Consider the following 20,649-nt stretch of genomic DNA (forward strand, 5'->3'; position numbering starts at 1 on the left):
GGAATTTAGATCATCTCCTGAAGGCTAAATATGAATTAAACTGTACCTGAAACTCCTCACTTGCTCTATGTCTGTTTATGAATAGACGCTACAACTTAGACCTGTTCTCTGAACACCTCACATGCAGGCTACAGTAGAAGCTAGTTGGGAGGCTGTGCACAGAAAAGCCTCTAGTCTCCACTCAGTTACTGCAGGTGAATGAAATAGTGAAAAAGATGTGGATTGAAAATATTTGTGGGCTGTGGACTACATTGCATTTCTTTTTGCCAACCAAATTTTTCATTTTGGTGTTCCCCTCCTGATCCTCACTTATTTTGCAGTAGCTTATGTGGAGTCTGTGTGTCAACAAACTTCATGTCTTTTAAAGAAATAACGAAAACAAAACGCTGTGAACCTATAAATTTGAGTAAATAATCAAACAAGACTTCTTTTCTAGATTGGTTGAGGAAAATGAAAACGTGTTTCTTTTTGTATCAAGCAGCAAAAATGTTAATTTGTCCTATTTTACATCACATTTTCTGTGGTGTGACCATTGCACACCATAATAATATAGCATGCAGCCCTAGTTAGTAGTAGGCAGTACAAAGTTCTCAAAAGCATCTGTCTCTTCTATCACTAACTGCTGCTGCCTATAAAACTGTCACTATTACAACCTCTTCTGGTGTAAAAGGTGACAGAGTACCTCATATCAGCCTTTCTTTTGTGGTTATTGTCCTTCTTTCTGTTGCCGTCACTCACGTTACAGATAAACGCCAGACAGACACAATTATTCTATTATTTTCAGAAGAAATCAACAGCCTGGTTGGATCTGCAGTGATTAATGTGCTGCTGTTGCTTAACGTTTTAGCAGCTCACGGATAAACATTTCACTGATGTTACAGCTAAATACTGGTATTAGGAGGCATGCTGTTTTCAGCCTTTGGTTGCATCTCATTGTTCTAAGGAGCTGACTAACTGACGTCATCACAGTAAGCGTCTGCATCATGTTCCAGCTCTGTTGTGACCAATCACCCGCTCCTACTTGCTCTGCTCTCTACACTGGGTCTCTTTGTGGGAAATTTACTTGTGAAGGTATGTAAAGGCCTGTATGCATTTTAATTGGTTAAGATTATTTTAATATTCCATTTCATTTGTCACTAACTTTGTCTTTACACATATGCAGCAAAAGCACCTTTTCTTGGTTGTATTTTTGTCCTCACCTAAATTGTGACTGATTGCAGCCAAATCCACCATGTACGTATACATGTCTAATGAAATAAATCCACATTCAGGGTACTGAGAGCAGTTGTGCTGCAAGTCAGCACAACGAGTGTGATGTAACGCCACGCCACCAGATGTGTTCATGGACATAAATGGTCACAGCAACTGACTCGTGAATCTTGTGGCAGTCGTACAGTAGAAGTTACATCATCTTGCTTAAAATGTTAAGAGTGAGGAAATTATTTAGCAATTCTGCCGAAGCCAAAAGTCAATCAACAAACTCTACAAATGTGCATCAAGGACCATCACAGTGTACTACCTCTGACTGCATGACAGCTCAGACAGCATTAAACCTTCAGCTTTGCATTTCAAATGATAGATTTTTAATTTTTTTCTAAAGAAGTACAACTAAACTTAACTGAATACCCTTTCTCTTGCTTTTGAAAACTTCCTGTTTAGCTGCAATGCCTCTGACACCCCAAAGGACTAACATATTGAATGGAACTAAAAACGACATGACAGCTGTGCTACTTTCAGGTCCTCAGACGTAGCAATGTAGTTGTACTACATGACGGAGGTGAGTCGAATTGGAAGCTTTGATGTGCTTTTGAGTGATTTGGGCTTTTTCATGACCAAATGCTTTTGGAAATGTTACATTTAGGCCTTACTTTGGTAATAGTAAAGGTTGATTCTCTGGAGACAATGAGGCAAAAAGAAAGAAAAAAAAAAGTAAATATCTGCAAACAATTTAGTTCCATTTTCTCGATGTGCAGAAGAATGCCTCAGACAAAATTCTGCTTGATAATTCGATAGTTATTTGTGCATGGCATATCGTCTGCTCGTCTCGAGGAGGACTATGCCCTGGAAGCCAAAACTTCTATAATCCTGCCAGAACCTTCATGCAAGGTAACAGAAGTAAGGATAAATGATGGCACTAAGGTGGTTCTTTATCTGCAGGCTGAATATATTTCTACTAATTTCATGATTTAATTTTGGCTGCTTCTGGCCATGGGGGCCTCGTTACACAGAGCAAAGCTGTGGGTCACATCTACATCTACATAAAGATGCATATTACGTGCACAAAACCTGTGGTCATATCCTCATGGGTTTTGTGCAGAGTCAGTGTTAGTGGTGGTTAGTAGCAAGTCTTCCAGAGGGGAAGTAAAATGCCTTAGCAAAGCCCTTCAAGACAAACATTTTTTCTTTCACACAGACAAGCAGGACTGCTGCAGACATAACATTGTCACCAGCATGCACACACTACTAGTGTACCAGTCATTCACCATAAACTTTTGTCTTCTGAGACCAAGACTGATGGATAACTAAAGCAAATGATTTTAAAAAAAAAACAAAAAACAAAACAACAACCCCAACCAATAGACACTTCAATCAACCTTTCCTCCTTGCAGGTTTTTTTTTCATCTCAGCTCGATCCTTCATTCCCTGCAGTCTGATCATTTGATTGAAATGTGCAGAATTTCAGCTGCCTGCGTCTTACAGATCCACAAAGTCGATCATCAAAGAAGAAGCAAAAAAAACCTTTGGCCTTTTGATCTCTTCCACTTTTTTCCGCTCCTCACTTTGACTGGACCCCCAACGCGATCTTGAGGTACTCGTAGACTACATAGCTGATGCTGACAGACGGAATAACCTTCATGAAGTTGGGTGCCAGCCCTCGATAGAGCCCCATAGGCCCCTCGGTCCTTATGATATGTCTGAACAGGCCCATCATGCTCATCTGAGGGCCTCCTTCTAGGGTAGCTGAGGAAACAGAAGGGACACATGGTCACCTACACCACAACAAACACTTTTTTTACAGCAGACAAGTCCTCAAACATCACACACTACGCATGTGTAAGTTCATGGCCTCTCCCTTCGTCTTTAATGAAGAAATAATGGGAGAATATGCATGAATCAAATCAAACACCTGACAAAAATAACTGAAAATGCTGTCAGAAAATGATTTAGAGATGAGTTAGTTGATTGGCCGGTGCCATCACCCACTGGGAAAGTAAAGTAAACGACAATGTGTGTAGTTTGTGTGGTTGGGTTAGAAGTCCCCTGAGAACAAGCCTCATGCTCATGGGAGAAAATAGGAGATACTTCGGATAAGAGTGATAAAATCTTGCTGCATAATTGCTGGTTATGGCTTAATAATAGTAATCAATCATTTGGAATGTTCCTGAAAAGCACAACCATTTCTTCATATTCTCTAAATATACAGCCGCTATACAGTGTGGTAGATCTCTGTAGTGACTGACCTTGTGCCTGCATTCGAGTCCTGACGAGGGCGAGTGGGTAGCTGGCCAGCTGACCACACGTGCTGGAAGTGGTGCCACAAGCCAGGAGCACAAACACTCCTGGATTAGCACTGTCTGTGGCGAAGCGCTGCAACCAGGAATTCTTCAGAGTCTGACAACAGAGAAGACAGAAAAGAATGTCAGAAAGAACTAAAAATCAAACAAACAAGAAACCACAAGAGATCTTCTACGAGACCCACAGACCTCATAGACAGCCAGGTCGATGCCAGCGTAGGGGATGATGCCCAGCATGTTGGGAACGTAGCCCTTGTAGAAAGCAGCCACTCCTTCCTTCTGGAGGATCTGTTTGGCACAATCTAAGATGCCGGAGTACTGACCTGTCTTCCTCAGGGCTAACCGTGTCTTCAGAACCTGGGAGGACAGGAAGTTATTTTAGACCTTCTGACAGATAGAAAAAACCTCCACTGCGCTCGTTAGTAAACTAGGATACAGTAGCACAGACATGCTGTTATAAGCCTTATTTACAAAACTGACCAGGTCACAGTTTGCAAATAGCTGAAGGTCTGAGTGTGTGTGAAGGTCAGTCCAGTTTCACAAGTTTTCACAAGATTTAAAGTGTTCACTTGGTTTGTCTGTGAAGATTCTCAGTCATCGAGGTCATGGTTATTCTGGTAGTTTGGTCGTAACAACTGGACTTGCTTGAGTTTTTTGAAGATGTTTCACCTCTCATCCAAGAGGCTTCATCAGTTCTGACTGACGGGTTGGGAGATCCAGGTACTTATATCCTCAAGGAGCCATTAACACTTGGGTGAGTGTAAGACTCGTGTAAGTTCAAGAAACTCAAGCAAGTCCAGTTGTTATGATTAAATTACCAGAATAACCATGACCTGGATGACTGAGAATCTTCACAGACATGTTGCTACACACTTCGGGAAGAACGCCCTTTGACTGGTGCGGGAGTACGAAAGAACTTCCAGAAAACTTGCAGACTACGGGAATCACCAGCACTTCAACCTGACTCGAGTGTTCATGGCTCCTTAAGGATATAAGTATCTGGAACTCCCAACTTGTCAGTCAGAACCGATGAAGCCTCTTGGATGAGAGGTGAAACGTCTTCAAGAAACTCAAGCAAGTCCAGTTGTTACGATTAAACTACAAGAACGTTCACTTGGTTATTTCTGCATACAAACAGAATGAGTCATATGTTTCTGCAGAATGAACACAATATTAATGAGCACTTAAAAATATCATTCAGGCGAGGTCTTTCTTTGTTCTTTGGTCTCTCACCTCCATGGGATAGATGCTGCTCTGAGCGATTGCTCCTGCTGAAGAGCCAGCAACCAGTCTCTCTGCGATGCCCAGCGTCTCCTGGTTGCTTCCAATCAGTCGTTTAATCTGTGAGACAGGACATTTGTTTTTGTAGAGCAACAACAAAAACGGACAGAAACAGAGCTTATTGGAGTCAGAGCTATATTTGTGCGTACCTGCTCGTAGGCCATGAACTTAATAGCAGACTCGGGGGCAATTTTGATGACATTAATGCCATTGCCTCGCCACAGTGACCTCACACCACCCTCTCGGATCATCTGGGCAAAGCCACCAGCAATGTGCATGCTGTTGCTCTTGGAGGCGTGAACCTGAGCATACCAAGAACCAACAGTCAGCATGTTTCGAGAGGATTCACTTCCCTTTATTCAGTTCTCTCTAATAAAAGTGTCACCTGTTCATTAGTCATCTAAGCTCAACAAATGAGTGTTGCTAACTCTTTCACCTGCATTAGCACTTTCAGCCTGTCCAGTGGTGCAGTGCAGGTTCGAGACGCAGCGCCGGCTCCTCCTCCAGCCACTAGGTGTCGCCACCACATGCCTGTTTTCTTTTCCTCTGCTGTGAATTCATCAGGCACCACCAAACTTTCCCCAACATCAAAGATCTGTGGAGGTAGCACACACTTTCAGTCTGGTGACAGAAAACCATCCTGAAGGCATAGTAGTCAACAAAATGGGGTAAATATTACAGGACAAATGCAGCAGTGGAATGCACTGTCTGCTCCTCAGTTATTCATTTTAGTATTACAGCAACTGGTTTACAAAATGATGTAACTTGTCTCACCACTGGCCATACCAGTTTATTCATTACTAGAATTATTAGTAGCGCTTTAAATATTTAGCAGCATTATTTGCTACCACAGACTGCTGCAAAATACTTAAAAGGCCTTTTCTAAATTATGATAAGCTTTTACAATAAGAAGGTGACCGGTAGAGCAAAAATGATCATAACTTTGTTAATTGAATGTCTTTGAATGTTGGACTGTTGGCCAGTAAAACTGACTTACACACCAGCTGCAAATAACATTAAGCACAAAAAAAGAGAGATTTGTGTCTGTGCTATGCTGCTGCTGAACAGAGAAGAAGAGTCCATACTGTGGCGTGTTTCCAGTGGAGGATGATCTCTGGAATGTTGTCGGCTGGATGCAGCAGGTGGTAATCCCGCCATTCATTCCAATCAATTGTCATGGTGCCGTTTTTATCCATACTGGGCATGTAAAAAGAACACAGCAGATACAGTGTTAGAAATGTGACTGTTTTAGATGATAAAAGAAACAAACTATTTGTTCACAAGCACCATTACATCTCATCTCATAACATTTGTTTCAATAGCTTGCTTTATAAATTATGGTGATTTGAATTAGGACACTTTTCTTGAGCTGTCAGTGCCACAACTGAATCAGCATAACATCGCTACATTTCCTGGCTTTGCCAATGTGACATGTGTTGCATTGTCCTGTAAGATAAGTGAAAAACTTGGCTGAGCAAGCAGACCGTAGAAGCTACTACTTACTACAAGATAGGGGCCCAGATATGACCCCTCCTTATTCTGAGACCAGCCAGAGAAAAGAAGACACAGAGAGGCAGACAGAAGGTTAGAAAAAACAAACAAGGACACACAGGGCCACAACAAAATGAGCAAGGCAGTTGTAACCTGGATGTCTGGATGGAGCTGAGGCGTGACGAGCAGCAGCAAACACCAGAGACTGTGACAGTCTGAGAGATCTGTCATTCTATGTAAAATATCCTTAAATTAAACTATAACACCCCAGAGGGCTGTACTACGAAGCCAGATTAGTGGGTTATCAGGTATGTCGAGTTTAAAGTCAGTGAGTTTTCAGTGTCACGGAAGTGGCTCTTTTTTAACCTGCTAGGTCTCCATGGTTACTGATGCTGTGGCGCTAGAGCTCCATGGTAACTGTGGTGTGGAGCTAACCTGGTCAGGAACAGGTTATGTAATATATATATATCAGTATAATAATATAATAATATAATATTAATATATAATAATCAGCTGCATTGATGAGTTAAATATATATATTAACACGTTTAACAGTTTTCATTGTCGTAACTTTTTACATTCCTCATTGTTCTTCATTAAAACAACATGTTGACTGAAGCAGCTGCACATGATCATTTTTGTGCAGAAGAAGAGTCACATGGTGCGTTTTATGTGAACATATTCAGAGTTTAAAGCAGAAAGCCTGAGTTGACGAAGAAAGTTGTAATGGTTGTTATCACTGCATGGGGGTTTAGTTTTTGTCGAGCCAACTTGCACAAAGAAAACCTGGATATGTCAAACTTGCTTTGTAGTACTCCTCTGTATGACATTAACTGAGATAACAAGACACACTTTGATTGACTCAAGTTCCACCATGATGTCCATGACAAATTAACATATGTGTTCACAGTGAAAGTAGGTAAAACTCAAGAAGTAAAAACTAACATACAGATTCTTCCATATATAGAACAATTCTTATACTTTAGGTTTAAGGGAAGAGTCACCACTACCCCCCATCTGTACAATATCAAGAGTACTTCTAACATGCACATCTGTGTATCAAAACACATGAAAACCTAGGAAGACCACGCATTGTGCAAGTCTCTACTGTGTAGTTTGTATAGTTATCTTCACAAGAATGTCCCTGCAGTTACTGAGTGACGGAGGTACAGAGACATATTGTCCCACAGAAGGTGTACTGCGGTGGCAAGACATAAACATTAGTGACGTGTACAAATTGGTATACACTGTAGCTGCTAAAAACCAAAAACAACATGATTTTATTAAATATCGGCCATCAGCTACCCAGCTCTCTATATGGTCAGGCATTGAAAATGTCACTTTAGTTGGCCACTAACACTGAGTATGGAAATTACACTAACGAGACTGCCTCCTCTGTAGATGTTCTGCACTTACAAAGCGCTTTTCTACTTTAATGGTACTCAAAAGTGCTTTACAATGTTTCTCATTCACCCATTCACACACACATTCATACACCAATGGTGACAGCGCTGCCATGCAAGGTGCTGCCTGCCATTGGGAGCAACTTCGGGTTCAGTGTCTTGCCCAAGGACACTTCAACTGTGGAGGGGCGGGGGATCGAACCACCAACCTTGTGATCAGAGGACAACTGCTCTAGCACCTGAGCCTCAGCTGCCCCGAACCCCACTGTGGACTCCACATTCATTTCTTGTTGACTGATCTCATGAAGATGATCTTGTGATCTCGTGGCCTATATCATAAGTTTATTTCCTGATGTCAGTTATTTCAAAATGACATTTAATGGCCAACTGATTGATTGGTCTATTACTAAAAGACATTCCAATGTTACAGAGAATTTGGCCGTCACCCGAAAGTTGATGATTTGAACCAGTCCGTTGAATCACTGCACTACAGTTTTGTGGAGCAACAACATGGCGAGCTGTAATCTTTACAAAATGAGTCTAGTCTAAATATGACCTATGTACAAAAAGGAGGGCAGCAGTGCGACTGGGGCTCCATCAGTCTCAGTTTGGGTGATCTGACTGTGAATCCAGTAATCTCAACCGCTTTGTACCAAATGCTGGTCCAGTGTGACTGTTGGGCTGTCAGAGCCTTGTAGAAACTCTGGGTTTTCAGGGCTACAATGGTGGTTCACTTTCTACTGGGATACATCATCCCAGTAACTTACTCTGCACACCTATGCTGCCCTGGAGCAGGTTAAATTTAAGGTAACAGATCATTGTGTATAACAGCACCTAGGTGCTAGACCGACCATCTAGGAAAATGGCATTGCCATTTATAGAAGATCCTGGGAAACAAAGAGCTCCAATTAAACCTCTTTGTTTCCCTGATGAGCATACAGTAGATATGAGAGATGGAGACTTTTAGTGGACTGGTCTCCACTTTTCCTTGCTTGCTATTTTTTTTCCTTTCATTCTGACAGCAAGAAATTTGAAACCAACTTTTGGTGACCCCTAGCCTGACTGCAGTTGTTATATTTACTGCAGCCAGATAACGAAAAGATATCCTGGGTGTGTTGAACTAGCTTCATAGTACAGGCCTTTGGTGTGTGAGAGGGAGCAGTGATTGTGCTGAAGGACTACACAGAGCTATAAAAAATGGCATGAAGGAAAAGCAGTGCTCTCTGCTTTGTCAATCACAGCACCAGTGATGAAGAAACACTCACCTCACTTCACAGTCAATCTACAACTACAGTTAGTGCCCTGCTAGATTTTATGACGTCCAACAAGGTGCAAGTATAGAATGAGAAGGCATTAGGGTAAGGGACTCACAGCTGCTCACCTGTGTTATTCAAAGCACTTTCTGTTTATTTGTTTCTGAATTCATGCAGTCAGCATGGATGGAAATTGAAAATTTGAGGGAAGCTGCTGGTCTGATGATGTATTGGTAGTTGAGCTGCTTATCCAGACATGAGACCCACATATTGCCCACATTATTACATTAAAAGGTGCATGTCTGACAAGGTTTTAACTGTTAACTTCATCACCATATATAACAAACAGTGGTCCAACTGTCACTTCACTGTTTCCTGTAGTTTGCATGGGTTTTTGTTTTAATCTTTCTCACACCCACAAGCAGCAACTTACAATCCATTAAGTGGACCATAGATCAGAGCATTAATCTCACCTTCTGAGAATCTTCTTGGCCTGTTCCTCAGAGATGTTCACTCCCAGGTCACACAGAGACTGCATGATTTCTTGTGAGTCGATTCGGCCTGCACCACAAGAATCTTTTGGTTATTTATCAAAAAGAACAACAACATAAGTTTATTTCACAGATTTTACACATACAGGTCAGCTTACAAATCAGAATTGTATCATGTCTTGTGCGTCTCTGAAGGAATTTGTCAAGTCTGAAAAAATCTTATTACAAACTGAAAACATGCTCTCAATTCCAAAACTATATGAATGTTGCCTGATGTCACACACAATTGTCAACTGGTTGCACTCTCCATCTTCAGTCTGACATTGTCTTCATTGTAAATGATTAATGCTGGAAGCTTTAATTTTCCCTAACGAATAACCACAGACCAAAGTATCCACCAGAATCTACCATCACTTTAAACCAAGCCTGATGTGTAGCAATGCCAGGGTTGTAAGAGTGGAGTGCAGCGAGGGAAATACAAACCATGGTGTCCGAGAATGAATTTATTAATCAAGGAAGTCATACCATCCCTCTGTTATCACTCCTCCTTGGTTGCAGGGCACAGCATGGCAACACTTCACAACTGTGCAAGTCCATGCCATGGCACCGATTGGCTTATATGCACTTTTCCCTCTGTGCTCATGGGACAGAATTATTTATCTTTTTTAACTGAGAAACCTTTTCCTGACAACTCTGTGGAGTGGACGAACTCAAAGGTCTAAATCCATTTAAGTATGGAAGTGCACTTACTGAAGTGCTTCTTTATCCCTTTATTTCGTAATGTTGGTCCACAATCTTGAAATTGAATTTCCCTTCTGGGATAAATAAAGTATTTTTCATTCATTTCATTTCATCTGTTGTCAATCCCACCAGCAGACCTGCAACCGAAGTGGTAAAAAGATTCTTACCGTCATTCTTCTTGTCCAGGCTCTTGAAGACCAGCCGCAGTTTTTTCTCGTGGTCTCTTAGGTAATGAACAAACTCCTCAAAGTCCAACTGTCCGTCCAGGTCTTTGTCCCCTGCTTTCACTATTTTCTGTAAGCCAAGAAAAGACAGGACATACTTTTGACAGACCTGTGTCCACTGAAATAAAAACACACAAGGAAGACACTCATAAAGCTGGTGGATCATTTTTGTATTTAAGCAATGTCAATTAGTTTCAGTAAGCATGGTACATTAGCTGAACAGAAAGCATCGTCTGTAAAGGATACTAACTTGAACTAATTCTGCATAAATACAGCAATGCTGCTTTGTGGATAGAGTGATGTGACAAACAGCAGCAGGGGCCAGAGTGCGGAGCTTCTATCACCTTCACCATCTGTGCAATGTTGACTCAGCCACATATCTCAGGTTATTAGTCATCTAAGACAATCCAGGGCACTTTCTGCTCCTAAAACCTGCCTGACCAACTGGAATGACTTCTATAAGGAAACAGTGTTAGCTGTGTGACTATGCACACACAGGCTGTTCCATCCCTCAGGGAGTGTGCTGGACGAAGAACAAATCAACAGAATGCATCTGAGCATTACTTTGCTGAACCATCTTCTCTGTTAGCAGGAGCACAAGCATAAAGTAAAACATTTGCAATAAAAAAACTAAAATAGTGCTTGTGTCCTAGACATGGTCAATGCTGCAGAGTGGACCCTGTCAGTTATATACTGTATCGTGCATACGGTAATACCGTCAAAGGCTCCAGACTTACTTTTCCAGTGCTACCAACTGTCCTGGTTAGTTGCACCAGCTAATGATTTGGTCACCCCACCCTATTATTTTGGATCAGCATTGCCACAACTATTAATGCACCAGGCAGCTGATAAATAATTGTTTTGGCATAACTTAGTTAAGTTGCAATGATTTTCAGTGATGCAGGAGTTGATATTTGTAAAATGTTTTATCCTGAAAATATATTTATTTTGTCATCAGTCCTTTTCTGATATCACTCATTAACTGGGCACAGGCTAAACAGTTGCTGAACATGTGCGCTACATTTTACCGATGTTCCCTAAACGCCTCACATGCTGCTCTGATAGATGCTACCAGGCAGCTGCAGTGCAGCTCCTCTGACAGGTGAGCGACCAAACATTTGTTGAAAAACAGTGGAAAGCGCTTCCTACACAAGTTTGCCCATGTTGAAAAGTTTTCTATGAGCAGAGTTTTTTTAAATGAACGGACTTTTCTACGAGCTGAGCGCATTTTAAATGTGCATATCACTGGCGATCATGTTTATAGAGTCAAAACTGTGATCACTGTTAAAATTGGAACCTTCAAGATTGAATGTGGGGATACTTTGTCTTCCTAACTGACTCCAGATCTGTCTGCCTGCACCTGAACACTTTTATCATCAGGTGTGTCGGACCTCTCCCTCTCCTCCTCTCACTTGTTTTTGTTACCCGTCAGACAGAGAGGGACTGAGTCAATGTGGAAGACATATTTCCAACAACAACATCTTGTGCAGCAGCTACCTGTGCTGACGGAAGGAACCAGATCAGCCTGATGATCATTATTCACTCTCACAATGCCACCATATGAAATTTAAACTCGCATTCTCACAAAACAGGACCGTTTTGGTCGCAGTCTGAAGCCCTGTGTAGGCACATTGAAACAATTCTATTAGTACTTAGACTGAAAACTAATCAAATCTAAACTATTTTTATAATAAAAAAATGATGTAACAAAAGTGAGGAACATCCACTGGTTCCTGTAATGTGAGGATTGAATACTTTCCTCTATAAACCACAGTAAATGAAACAGTATCTGTGGGTTTTCAGTTGTTAAACACATACATGACATTGAACCACTGACCTCCCTGCTCAGCCACTCGGACCATTTACTGTATTCTTGTAAAATAAAAATAGTGACAGTTTTTAAAACCACACATTCAGTTTTCATTGTTACAGTTGAAGATACAGTTTTACTTTATCGGAGACACTAGCTCAATGCAGTGAACAGCAATGAACACAGGATGGAGCACTCGTACACTGCACCGGTAATGAGTGGCCACAGGATACACTGAATATTAACACTGAGGAACCAGTGACAGACACACACCAAGCTGCTGCCTCTGTTGGAAAGCAGAACTACGGTGAATACCTTTTCTCAGAAACATACAAGCTAAGAGGTGAAATTAGTAACTCAATAAGCCAGTCTCACTCATGTATTCAAGTAGATGCAAAGTGCCCTGCTGTGTTTGGACCAAAGCTGCCTGCCTGATCAGTGCCTACAAATCATGGAGCCACATTGCCACTTCTACCACATGCACACTGATTTCTTGATTTTCCCTCATAAGCGAGATTATGATTAATGGTTAACTCTCTATAATGGTGCCAGAACATCAGCACACTGGGTTAACATTCAACTCCATCAGTCTCTGACATGAGCCTCATTTGGCCAAAGACCAGACAGTCAACACTGGGGATGTCTCCTTGACACAGAAGACTTGTTGCTTCACCTTCAAGTGGAGAGCCATCTTGACAAATTACTTTGTTTCATGACAGAAGTGCCTTAACTCAAGTGCAAAAACTAAACTAAGATAGAAACATTGGAGCGCCCCAGTAGCTCAACAGACAGCGACCCGTGTCCAGGGCTATAGTTCGCGACACAGCGGCCGTGGTTCCAGTCCAGCCAGCGGCTCATTTGTTGCATGTCCTCCCCCAACTCTACTCCCCACGTTTCCTTGTCTCTCTTCACTGTCCTGTTCAATAAAGGGAAAAAAGCCCAGAAAAAATAATCTAATAAAAATAAAAATAAGATAGAAACACACACATTCACTATTTCTAGGTAGATTTATCAAAGCCACTGGGGTTTGTCATGCAACAGAACTTGTTCTGTTCATTATGGGTTTCCAGGCCGATTTGCATGTAATGCATTTAAGTCAAACTTTGAACAGTTTTCTTATTGCAATCAATGATGTGTCAGTTGCTGGTACATATGGCTCGTTTTTATCACCCAGGCCTCAAGTAAAGAAGTAAAGATCAGCAGAGCATGTAAGGTGAACAGAATAAACAAAAGTTGACAGAGCAGCGCACGTCTCTCTTTTGATCAAGGGAAAGGGGATCCTTCAAGCAAAACACATCATCTCCAGCAGCTCCAGCGGAGCTGCGCAGTTGCCAAAACATCAGTGTGGTTGCACCGACAGCAACAGCTGCCAAGTGGAAATATTTGAATGAGGAGCCGCAGTGTGTTTAGGAAAAGAGCATGAAGTTCATTCAACCAACACTGAGCACTAAGGCAGATGATCATCAACAGTATAATTGTTGATCCTGTCAGGAACATGAATGTCTAAACCTAAATCATTTATAGCAAACCATCAGTTTTTGAGAAAAGGACTTGGAGGACCAGAAAGACTTGGACACTCATTCTGCTGGGAAAGTTTTCCTTTGTTGAAGCCTTTTCTCTTCTATCAATGAAACATGAAATATTTTAGCATGTAAAACTCACATTAGTGTTGTCTATCAGCCACACACACACACACACACACACAAACTCTGTCCTGTTGGACTCCTCAAGCATCACAATCATTTAGTCTTTTTCCAGACTGACAGCTATAATATTTGGCTGTTTGTTTGATTGAGATTCATTTCTGGAGCAAAGACCTCACAAAGATGTTCAGAGCCTTAAGAAACTCCTTCAGGTTTGACCACCTGCTGATTAAACATATTAGACATGCACCTGACTTATTAGAAAGTTGATTAGTAATTATCTTGTCAGGTGCAGCTGAGAGCAGGCCTACATCTGGCCATCTATTGTCCCCACAGGTCTTTCTCTACCTGCTTCATCCTACCTGTTGAGGATCTGTAGGTGGTGCTACCATAATTAATACTGTGGTCTTCTTTGGAGTAGCATCACTCCTGCTGACTTCTGTATTGTCAGAGGAGTGTACAGTCTTTCCATTGAGAACAGCTTGGTCTCCAGTAGCACCGGTCTGTTTCTCCCCAGGCAGCTGAGTTTCAGCAGGCTTACACTGTGTCCTGCCAAAAAGTCTCTGGCATAGGAAACTCAGCATGTCCTGCAGCATCGTCAAACTGGCTCTCACTGTGTCTGGGTTACTGCCCTCTGCTCAAACACAACAGCAACGCTTAACTGCGCCACTCTTGCTGAAAGGAAAAAAGTCAAACTAGCAGAAGAAGATTGGGAAGGTCCGCTGAAGACAACGTGGGACTGCAGAGAGGACTTGACGCCACTGCTTCGGCTCAGTGTCTCTGTGATTCAGCTTCTTGCTATGTCTTTTTCTCACTTTTCTCACAGCGCTGACAGACGTCCAGGTGCAGATCCACGGGCATCTATTGCAGCAGGATAAAACCAAAGGTGCCAAATGTGCCGTACAGCCTCTGAAGTGCGATTACTTTTCCGTTTATCAAATGAAGAATTTCACATTGGAAATACTTCATGTTTAGTCTGAGGAAACAATGGCATCAGCAGCAAACAGGATCTGCCACTTTGCCGGCTTCAGTATCAGCATCCAGAGACACACAGCAAAGAGAGCCTCCAGAAACCTGCATCCTCACTGCAGCCCAGCCCGACCAATCCCTGCAGTCCATACTGGCAGGCCTGACTGCGCAGCCATAAAACCATCCCCCCAGCCAATGGAGGACAAGATAGCTGCATGGAAATTAGCTGATGCCTTCAGAGTAGGAGGAGGGGGCTGGGTAAAGTGCAGGGTTTCCCCTCAGTCACACCTTCCTCACAGCAGAAAATCTGCTGAGTGTTGCCTACCTCGTCCCTCCCCCGCTATCCTTCTGCACTCGTTCTGAGTCACTCCAAGCACGCTGTCATTGTCCAGCAGGCAATCCAGTGACCCAACGGCTGAGCTCAGTTGCATTTTTATTCTCAACACATACTGGGTTGCTCCTGCTAGGAAAACTACAGTGTGACGCAGCAAAGAAGCTCCATCTCTTCAAAAAATCCTGGTGGCTTCCTGCTGCTTTCCACAGCCCTGACTCACTGTTACTTAATGCTGCGCTGCTTGATGACAGAAATTAGAGCTGGACTAACTGATTATTGACAGAATGTCTCTTTAAAACAGCATGAGAGATTTTCATACTTGAGTAACAAACATTTGTACTTGTTGAAGGATAAAGCTGGCATTATATAATATGTGTAACATTATGGATGCACCCCATGAAAACCAACAACGTGTTTGTCTGTGACTCTCTGCTCCAAGCCTGCTACACTTCACAAATACCTATTCAAACAGAACTAAATGTAATCCAATTCAGTTCTATTTATATTGTGCCAATTTACAACATATGTCATCTCATAGCACTTCACGTAGTAAGGTGAAAGTTACGAACACTGAATACTGCTGTCGTGTAACCATTTTAGGAATTGCTTCCTGAACATTTATTTTTCACAAGTACCATCTGGGTATACTAACTAAAACGCCAGCTGAGTTTAGGTTGCACCGAGGCACAAAAGGCAACATGAAAACACAGTAACCCACCCAGTCCTAACCTGTAGGCACACAACTAAAACTAATACCGTTAGCCACATTAGCCACGCAATACTTGGACACAAAGGAATTTCCTATTCTTGTGGGGATATTGCCATCAAAAATAAAAGTATTCCGCTGGGTGTACTGTTCATCAGCTGCTGGGAGTACATGAAAAATCTTGTGTTCACTCTTGCAGCTGCAGAGAACATTTGCTTTGCTTATGGCTCAGACCTTTCAGAATTATTGTTTGCAGAAATGGCTCCACCAAGAAAAATACAAACTGTGTGGTGGCTGCTCATTCTTTGTTTGAAGACCTGTCAGACTATCACTTGAGCAGGCATTATGCAGATCTGATACATGGTGGTGTACGTAAGTAAATTCCTTTTCAGACAAGGCATACGAAACGCGAGTTTTTCACCCAATGGAAATTCTTGATAAATCTCTTGCGAGTTGGAAATTGAACGAGATGCCACTTTTTAGACATCCATATCTCTTGACGTATACGTCCTGGGGTCTTCACATTTTCTGGAGATGTTCTGAAGTTTCTGGTGAATGGAGAGAGCGCAGCAAATACTGGCAATTACATCAAATTCAGGATTTGTTCAAAAATCGCAAATAAAGTGGATTTTCCAAAAATTACGAAAAATATATCTCTGATACACAGGAACTATTTGACAAATTTTATGACGGAAATAATATCTAAATGACATCACTGATGCTTAGAAAGCTTCCATATGTTAGTAGAAATGGGAGTTATGGCCAATCAAAGTTGACACAGGTAAAAAAGTGATTAATTTCCAAACAGCCAGATGGACGTCTTGAATCATGGGTAGGCTGATGAAGTTTAGGAAAGTAAGAGATGGAAGTATCATCTACTGATGTGACAAGTTTCATTATCCTTCCATAATGTCTTCATGCTAGAATCATTCTGCTGCTGACCCTACATACTGATTGTTGGAGTATGAACAAGATGACTCACTAAAAACATTTGACCAGAGACTTCAAAACATCTTCAAGAGATATGGACATCTGAACGTGGTGTCTTGTTCAATTTCCCACTTGCAAATGATTTCTTGAAAATTTCCATTGGGTGAAGAATTATGAAACTGTTGGTTTTTCAGCTAAAAAAAAAAGGCAGATGTCAGTTTCAGATGCCAAATGTCATTCCTACGAAGTTTCAAGAGATTCTGAGGTGGTCAAGCTACTGACCTTCCCTAAACTCGCTGAGCTGACACATAATGACTCATCTGTTAATGTGACTACATGCAGTTTAGGGTTGTGCCATGTTGAAAGTGGCATTGATATGCTACAAGGTGTGACAGTGAAATAATAAGTACCTTAGTACCGTAAGCAACTTTTACATAAAAGTGACCGGAATGCAGTTCAACTGAACACTGAATTTGATACTCGACCATCAGGTGCAACTAACTTAAATTCTGTTCATCAAATAGCCCGGGGAAGCATGGCAGCAAGCAAACCCGCTCCACCCGACTGATGCCTGGTTAATCTAAACACAATGAGTGTAATACTTGATAAGTAACTTTATTTCTTTTGAGATACTGATACGTCTGGCAGCAACATAGAGACTGGCATCTTGCACATCACCCCTGACATTATGTAGTTAAACAGTAACTGAACGCTTCAGGCTTTGTCCTGTTAAGCCGACTGAAGGCAATCGTTACAGGAACTGCAGTGGAACTATTTGGCCAAGTGTGCCTTGTGCATATATTTATCACAATGAACTGTGCAGAATACTAAACACTGATTGTGAAGTGTGATTAAAGGAAAGCTCAAACTGTCAAATGACAGAGGAAGATATTTTGAGCTACACTGAAATCTCATTCTCAGTCAGTTGCTGAGGGTAAATCCTGTAACTTCATCTCATGTGAAGGGTATCACTATTCAATATTAAGTGACTGTCCTCAACAAACAGAGAGCAAAATTTCTAGAGAAACAGAGATTTCCATCATCTTGATCTGCTTCTAATCCAGACATTCAAATGAAGTCATGGAAGAATTTCTTTAGATGCTATTTCTGAAAAGTATCTACAACTAAACATATTTAAATTTCCATAGCTAATAAGGAGGCATTTATACAACACCACTAGTCGGCTTGTCTTTTAGGTATTGAAATCGTTTCATTTCTTTCAATATCACACAAAACAGAGGCCTACAGGCTGTGACTTCAAAAATGCTGGCTGCCATAAAGACATCGCCATCTTTACATAAAACCAGGCAAAACACGGTTGAAATTTTTACTTGTTCAGTTAGATACATTTTTCGCTGACATTATGAGGCATTATGCACGGTGGTCAGTGGTTAGCACTGTGGCCTCACAGCTAGAAGATCCCCGGTTTGCATCCCGGTTAGGACACCCAGGATCTTTCTGCATGGAGTTTACATGTTCTCCCCGTGCAGCGTGGATTCTCTCCAGGTTCTCCAGCTTCCTCCCACAGTCCACAAACATGTTGAGGTTAATTGGTGATTCTAAATTGTCCGTAGGTGTGAATGTGAGTGTGCTTGGTGTCTGTCTCTAAGTGTAGCCCTGTGATAGACTGGTGACCTGTCCAGGGTGTCCCCTGCCGTCACCCTGAGTCAGATGGGATAGACTCCAGCCCCCTGCGACCCTAGTGAGGATTAAGTGGTGTATAGATAATGGATGGTTGTCAATTAACCAATCAAAAGCTTCCAAAGCCATAACATCATTATCTGGGCTTTCCTAAATCATTCAAAGGCATAGTAATCTTAGTGTATGAAAACTTTGAACTTTGAAGAAAGTAATAAAAAATTCTCTCTCTCATTATTCTGGTGTTTAGCACATAGAAATAATTCTGGTAATCCTAACTGACCTAAAACAGGAAAAGTTTAGTCTGATTTAATGTCAGACAGTGACAAAAAGAAGGTTTTATGTCTGTTTAGACAGTGTATGTAAACGTCTGGTTTCAACTGTACATATATTTATATTGCAGAAAAACGAAATATCTCAATGTCAGATATTTCCAATATTGTACAGCCGTTCCAACATAAACACGCTAGTGAAACAAAATAGATTTCAGATCCTAATGCCATGTGTAATGAAATAAAATGAATGATCCATTGTATCTGGGAGTGCAGAAAAATGTAAACATTCTGGGTAGATAATTCATTTCAGAAACATTTCACTGAACTAAACTTAATGTAAAAATGAAGAAGGCTTGATGAACCTCTGTCAGCTAAATGCAAAAAAAAAAGTAGTGGGAAAAAAAACATCACATTTGTCCTCGGAGTGAACAATTAATCGATTTAAAAATTAAAAGTAACTGATGTAAGGAGGAAATTGCAAAGGCTGCAATTTAGGATACAAACTATGTAGCACATCTGACCGCGGGTTTAAACTGTGGTACCAATAGTTTAAATAATATATCTTCCTCTGATAGTCACCCTGGACCTCATGTCCCATCACATGTTTTCAACCTGATACACAGTGAACACTGAACTGAAACTAGACTTTAAATAGCTGCTGGATACAGTGCAATTAGAGATTTCCCCCCAATTCTTTCAGCCCTTGTGTTTCTGAGAAGGAGAACAGGAACAAGATGTTTTCAAACATAGACAGGAGGATTTTATAGAGTTTTATAGAAATGGATCTATCAGAAGAGGACATGGTCAGCTGCATGTGTTGTTGTTCATGTTTTGTTTGTTGGTTATTAGTATTGAGTCCGAAGTAACATTTGTCAGAAGGAGTTTATCTGTAAAATCTAAAATTTGTATTCAACTTGTTTGTTTCTGTTTTTATCTTGTGCCCTGTAGAGGGACTTTGAGTATTTTTGAAAAGTGCTATACAAATAAAATGTATTATTATTAATATTATTGTTATAACATGTGGAACTCTGAATAAAGCCACTGGAGAAAAAAGACAATCCATCTTGCTCCCACTGAGCCCTGATGAAGGAAAGACAATCCCAAACCCTCAGTGAGAATGTTTGCTTGGATCGTCGGACTGCTCTTAGACCAGGTACAGTTCACCTGTACATGGAGCAGGACAGGAACTGAAACAGAAGCATTCCCTCACACGAAAAGCAGAGATGTGTCCTCTTACCATGAGCTCATGTTCAGTGCGATGCACTCCTAATTTCTTCAGCCCGATCGTCAGGTCGTTGATACAGATGCCTCCATCCCCGTTTACATCCAGGACCTGGAACAGCACCTTCAGCCGGTGCTCCTGCTCCGTCCCTCCGCATATGTCACATGGATGTGCCGGCTGTCGGCGGACCGCTCCTGGAACTGAGGAAGAGTCCTCGGCGTGGCCACCTCCGCCGCCGCCTGGGTCGACCCCTGGATGGCTCTCTGCTGAGCGGCACTTACAGATCACATCACCGAGCAAAGGGGGCATTAAAGAGCCGTGCTGGTGCATCATGTGTGTGGGGCCCTCTGTCTGCTCCGAGCCGGTGCTGCCCGACAGTGGAGCCGCTAGACGAGCCCGGTGAGCCGCTCCCCTCAACGTCACCGTCCCTCCATGGCAGCCGGCTCGAAAGCAAAAGCACCCCGCGGTCGGTTGTCTTCCAGAACCAACTCTGTCCCCCCAAAACACCGGCGGAGTCCTCCGGAGCAGCCAAACGTCCGGCAGTTCCACCGGTCTCGGTGAGCTCGGCTGGCCGGCTCTTTGAGCGCTCAGTGTCCGGTCCTGATGAAAAGCTTCCCGTGGAGCTCACACGGAGCTCGTGTACTGTAGACCACGAAAAAACACAACGCTCTTGTTCTACCGGGAACACGATGTTTTTCTGATGTTTTCGTGTCGTTCAGTTGC

At 42.0% G+C, this 20,649-nt stretch overlaps 1 protein-coding gene across 1 annotated transcript; it reads right to left on the bottom strand.

The window, feature by feature from the left end:
• Window positions 1-554: 554 nt before the first annotated feature.
• Window positions 555-20,507, bottom strand: slc25a25b (solute carrier family 25 member 25b). The gene is made up of 10 exons (XM_008283196.1): window positions 19,942-20,507; window positions 10,343-10,469; window positions 9,417-9,504; window positions 5,882-5,993; window positions 5,233-5,391; window positions 4,946-5,098; window positions 4,749-4,856; window positions 3,705-3,872; window positions 3,462-3,612; window positions 555-2,961 (listed from the first exon to the last, which is right to left on the bottom strand). The coding sequence occupies exons 1-10, from the start codon at window positions 20,257-20,259 to the stop codon at window positions 2,777-2,779; spliced, it is 1,569 nt and encodes a 522-aa protein (XP_008281418.1). The 5' UTR covers window positions 20,260-20,507; the 3' UTR covers window positions 555-2,776.
• Window positions 20,508-20,649: the final 142 nt, after the last annotated feature.

Source organism: Stegastes partitus, unplaced genomic scaffold, assembly GCF_000690725.1.
Source record: "Stegastes partitus isolate 25-593 unplaced genomic scaffold, Stegastes_partitus-1.0.2 Scaffold302, whole genome shotgun sequence".
NCBI classification, from domain to species: domain Eukaryota; kingdom Metazoa; phylum Chordata; class Actinopteri; family Pomacentridae; genus Stegastes; species Stegastes partitus.

Coding starts and splice junctions, on each gene's coding strand:
- slc25a25b (XM_008283196.1), bottom strand. CDS start 20,259: ATGATGCACCAGCACGGCTCTTTAATGCCCCCTTTGCTCGGTGATGTG. Junction 3,613..3,704: donor TCGACCTGGCTGTCTATGAG/GTCTGTGGGTCT, acceptor CTCTGTTGTCAG/ACTCTGAAGAATTCCTGGTT. Junction 2,962..3,461: donor GACTCGAATGCAGGCACAAG/GTCAGTCACTAC, acceptor CTGTTTCCTCAG/CTACCCTAGAAGGAGGCCCT.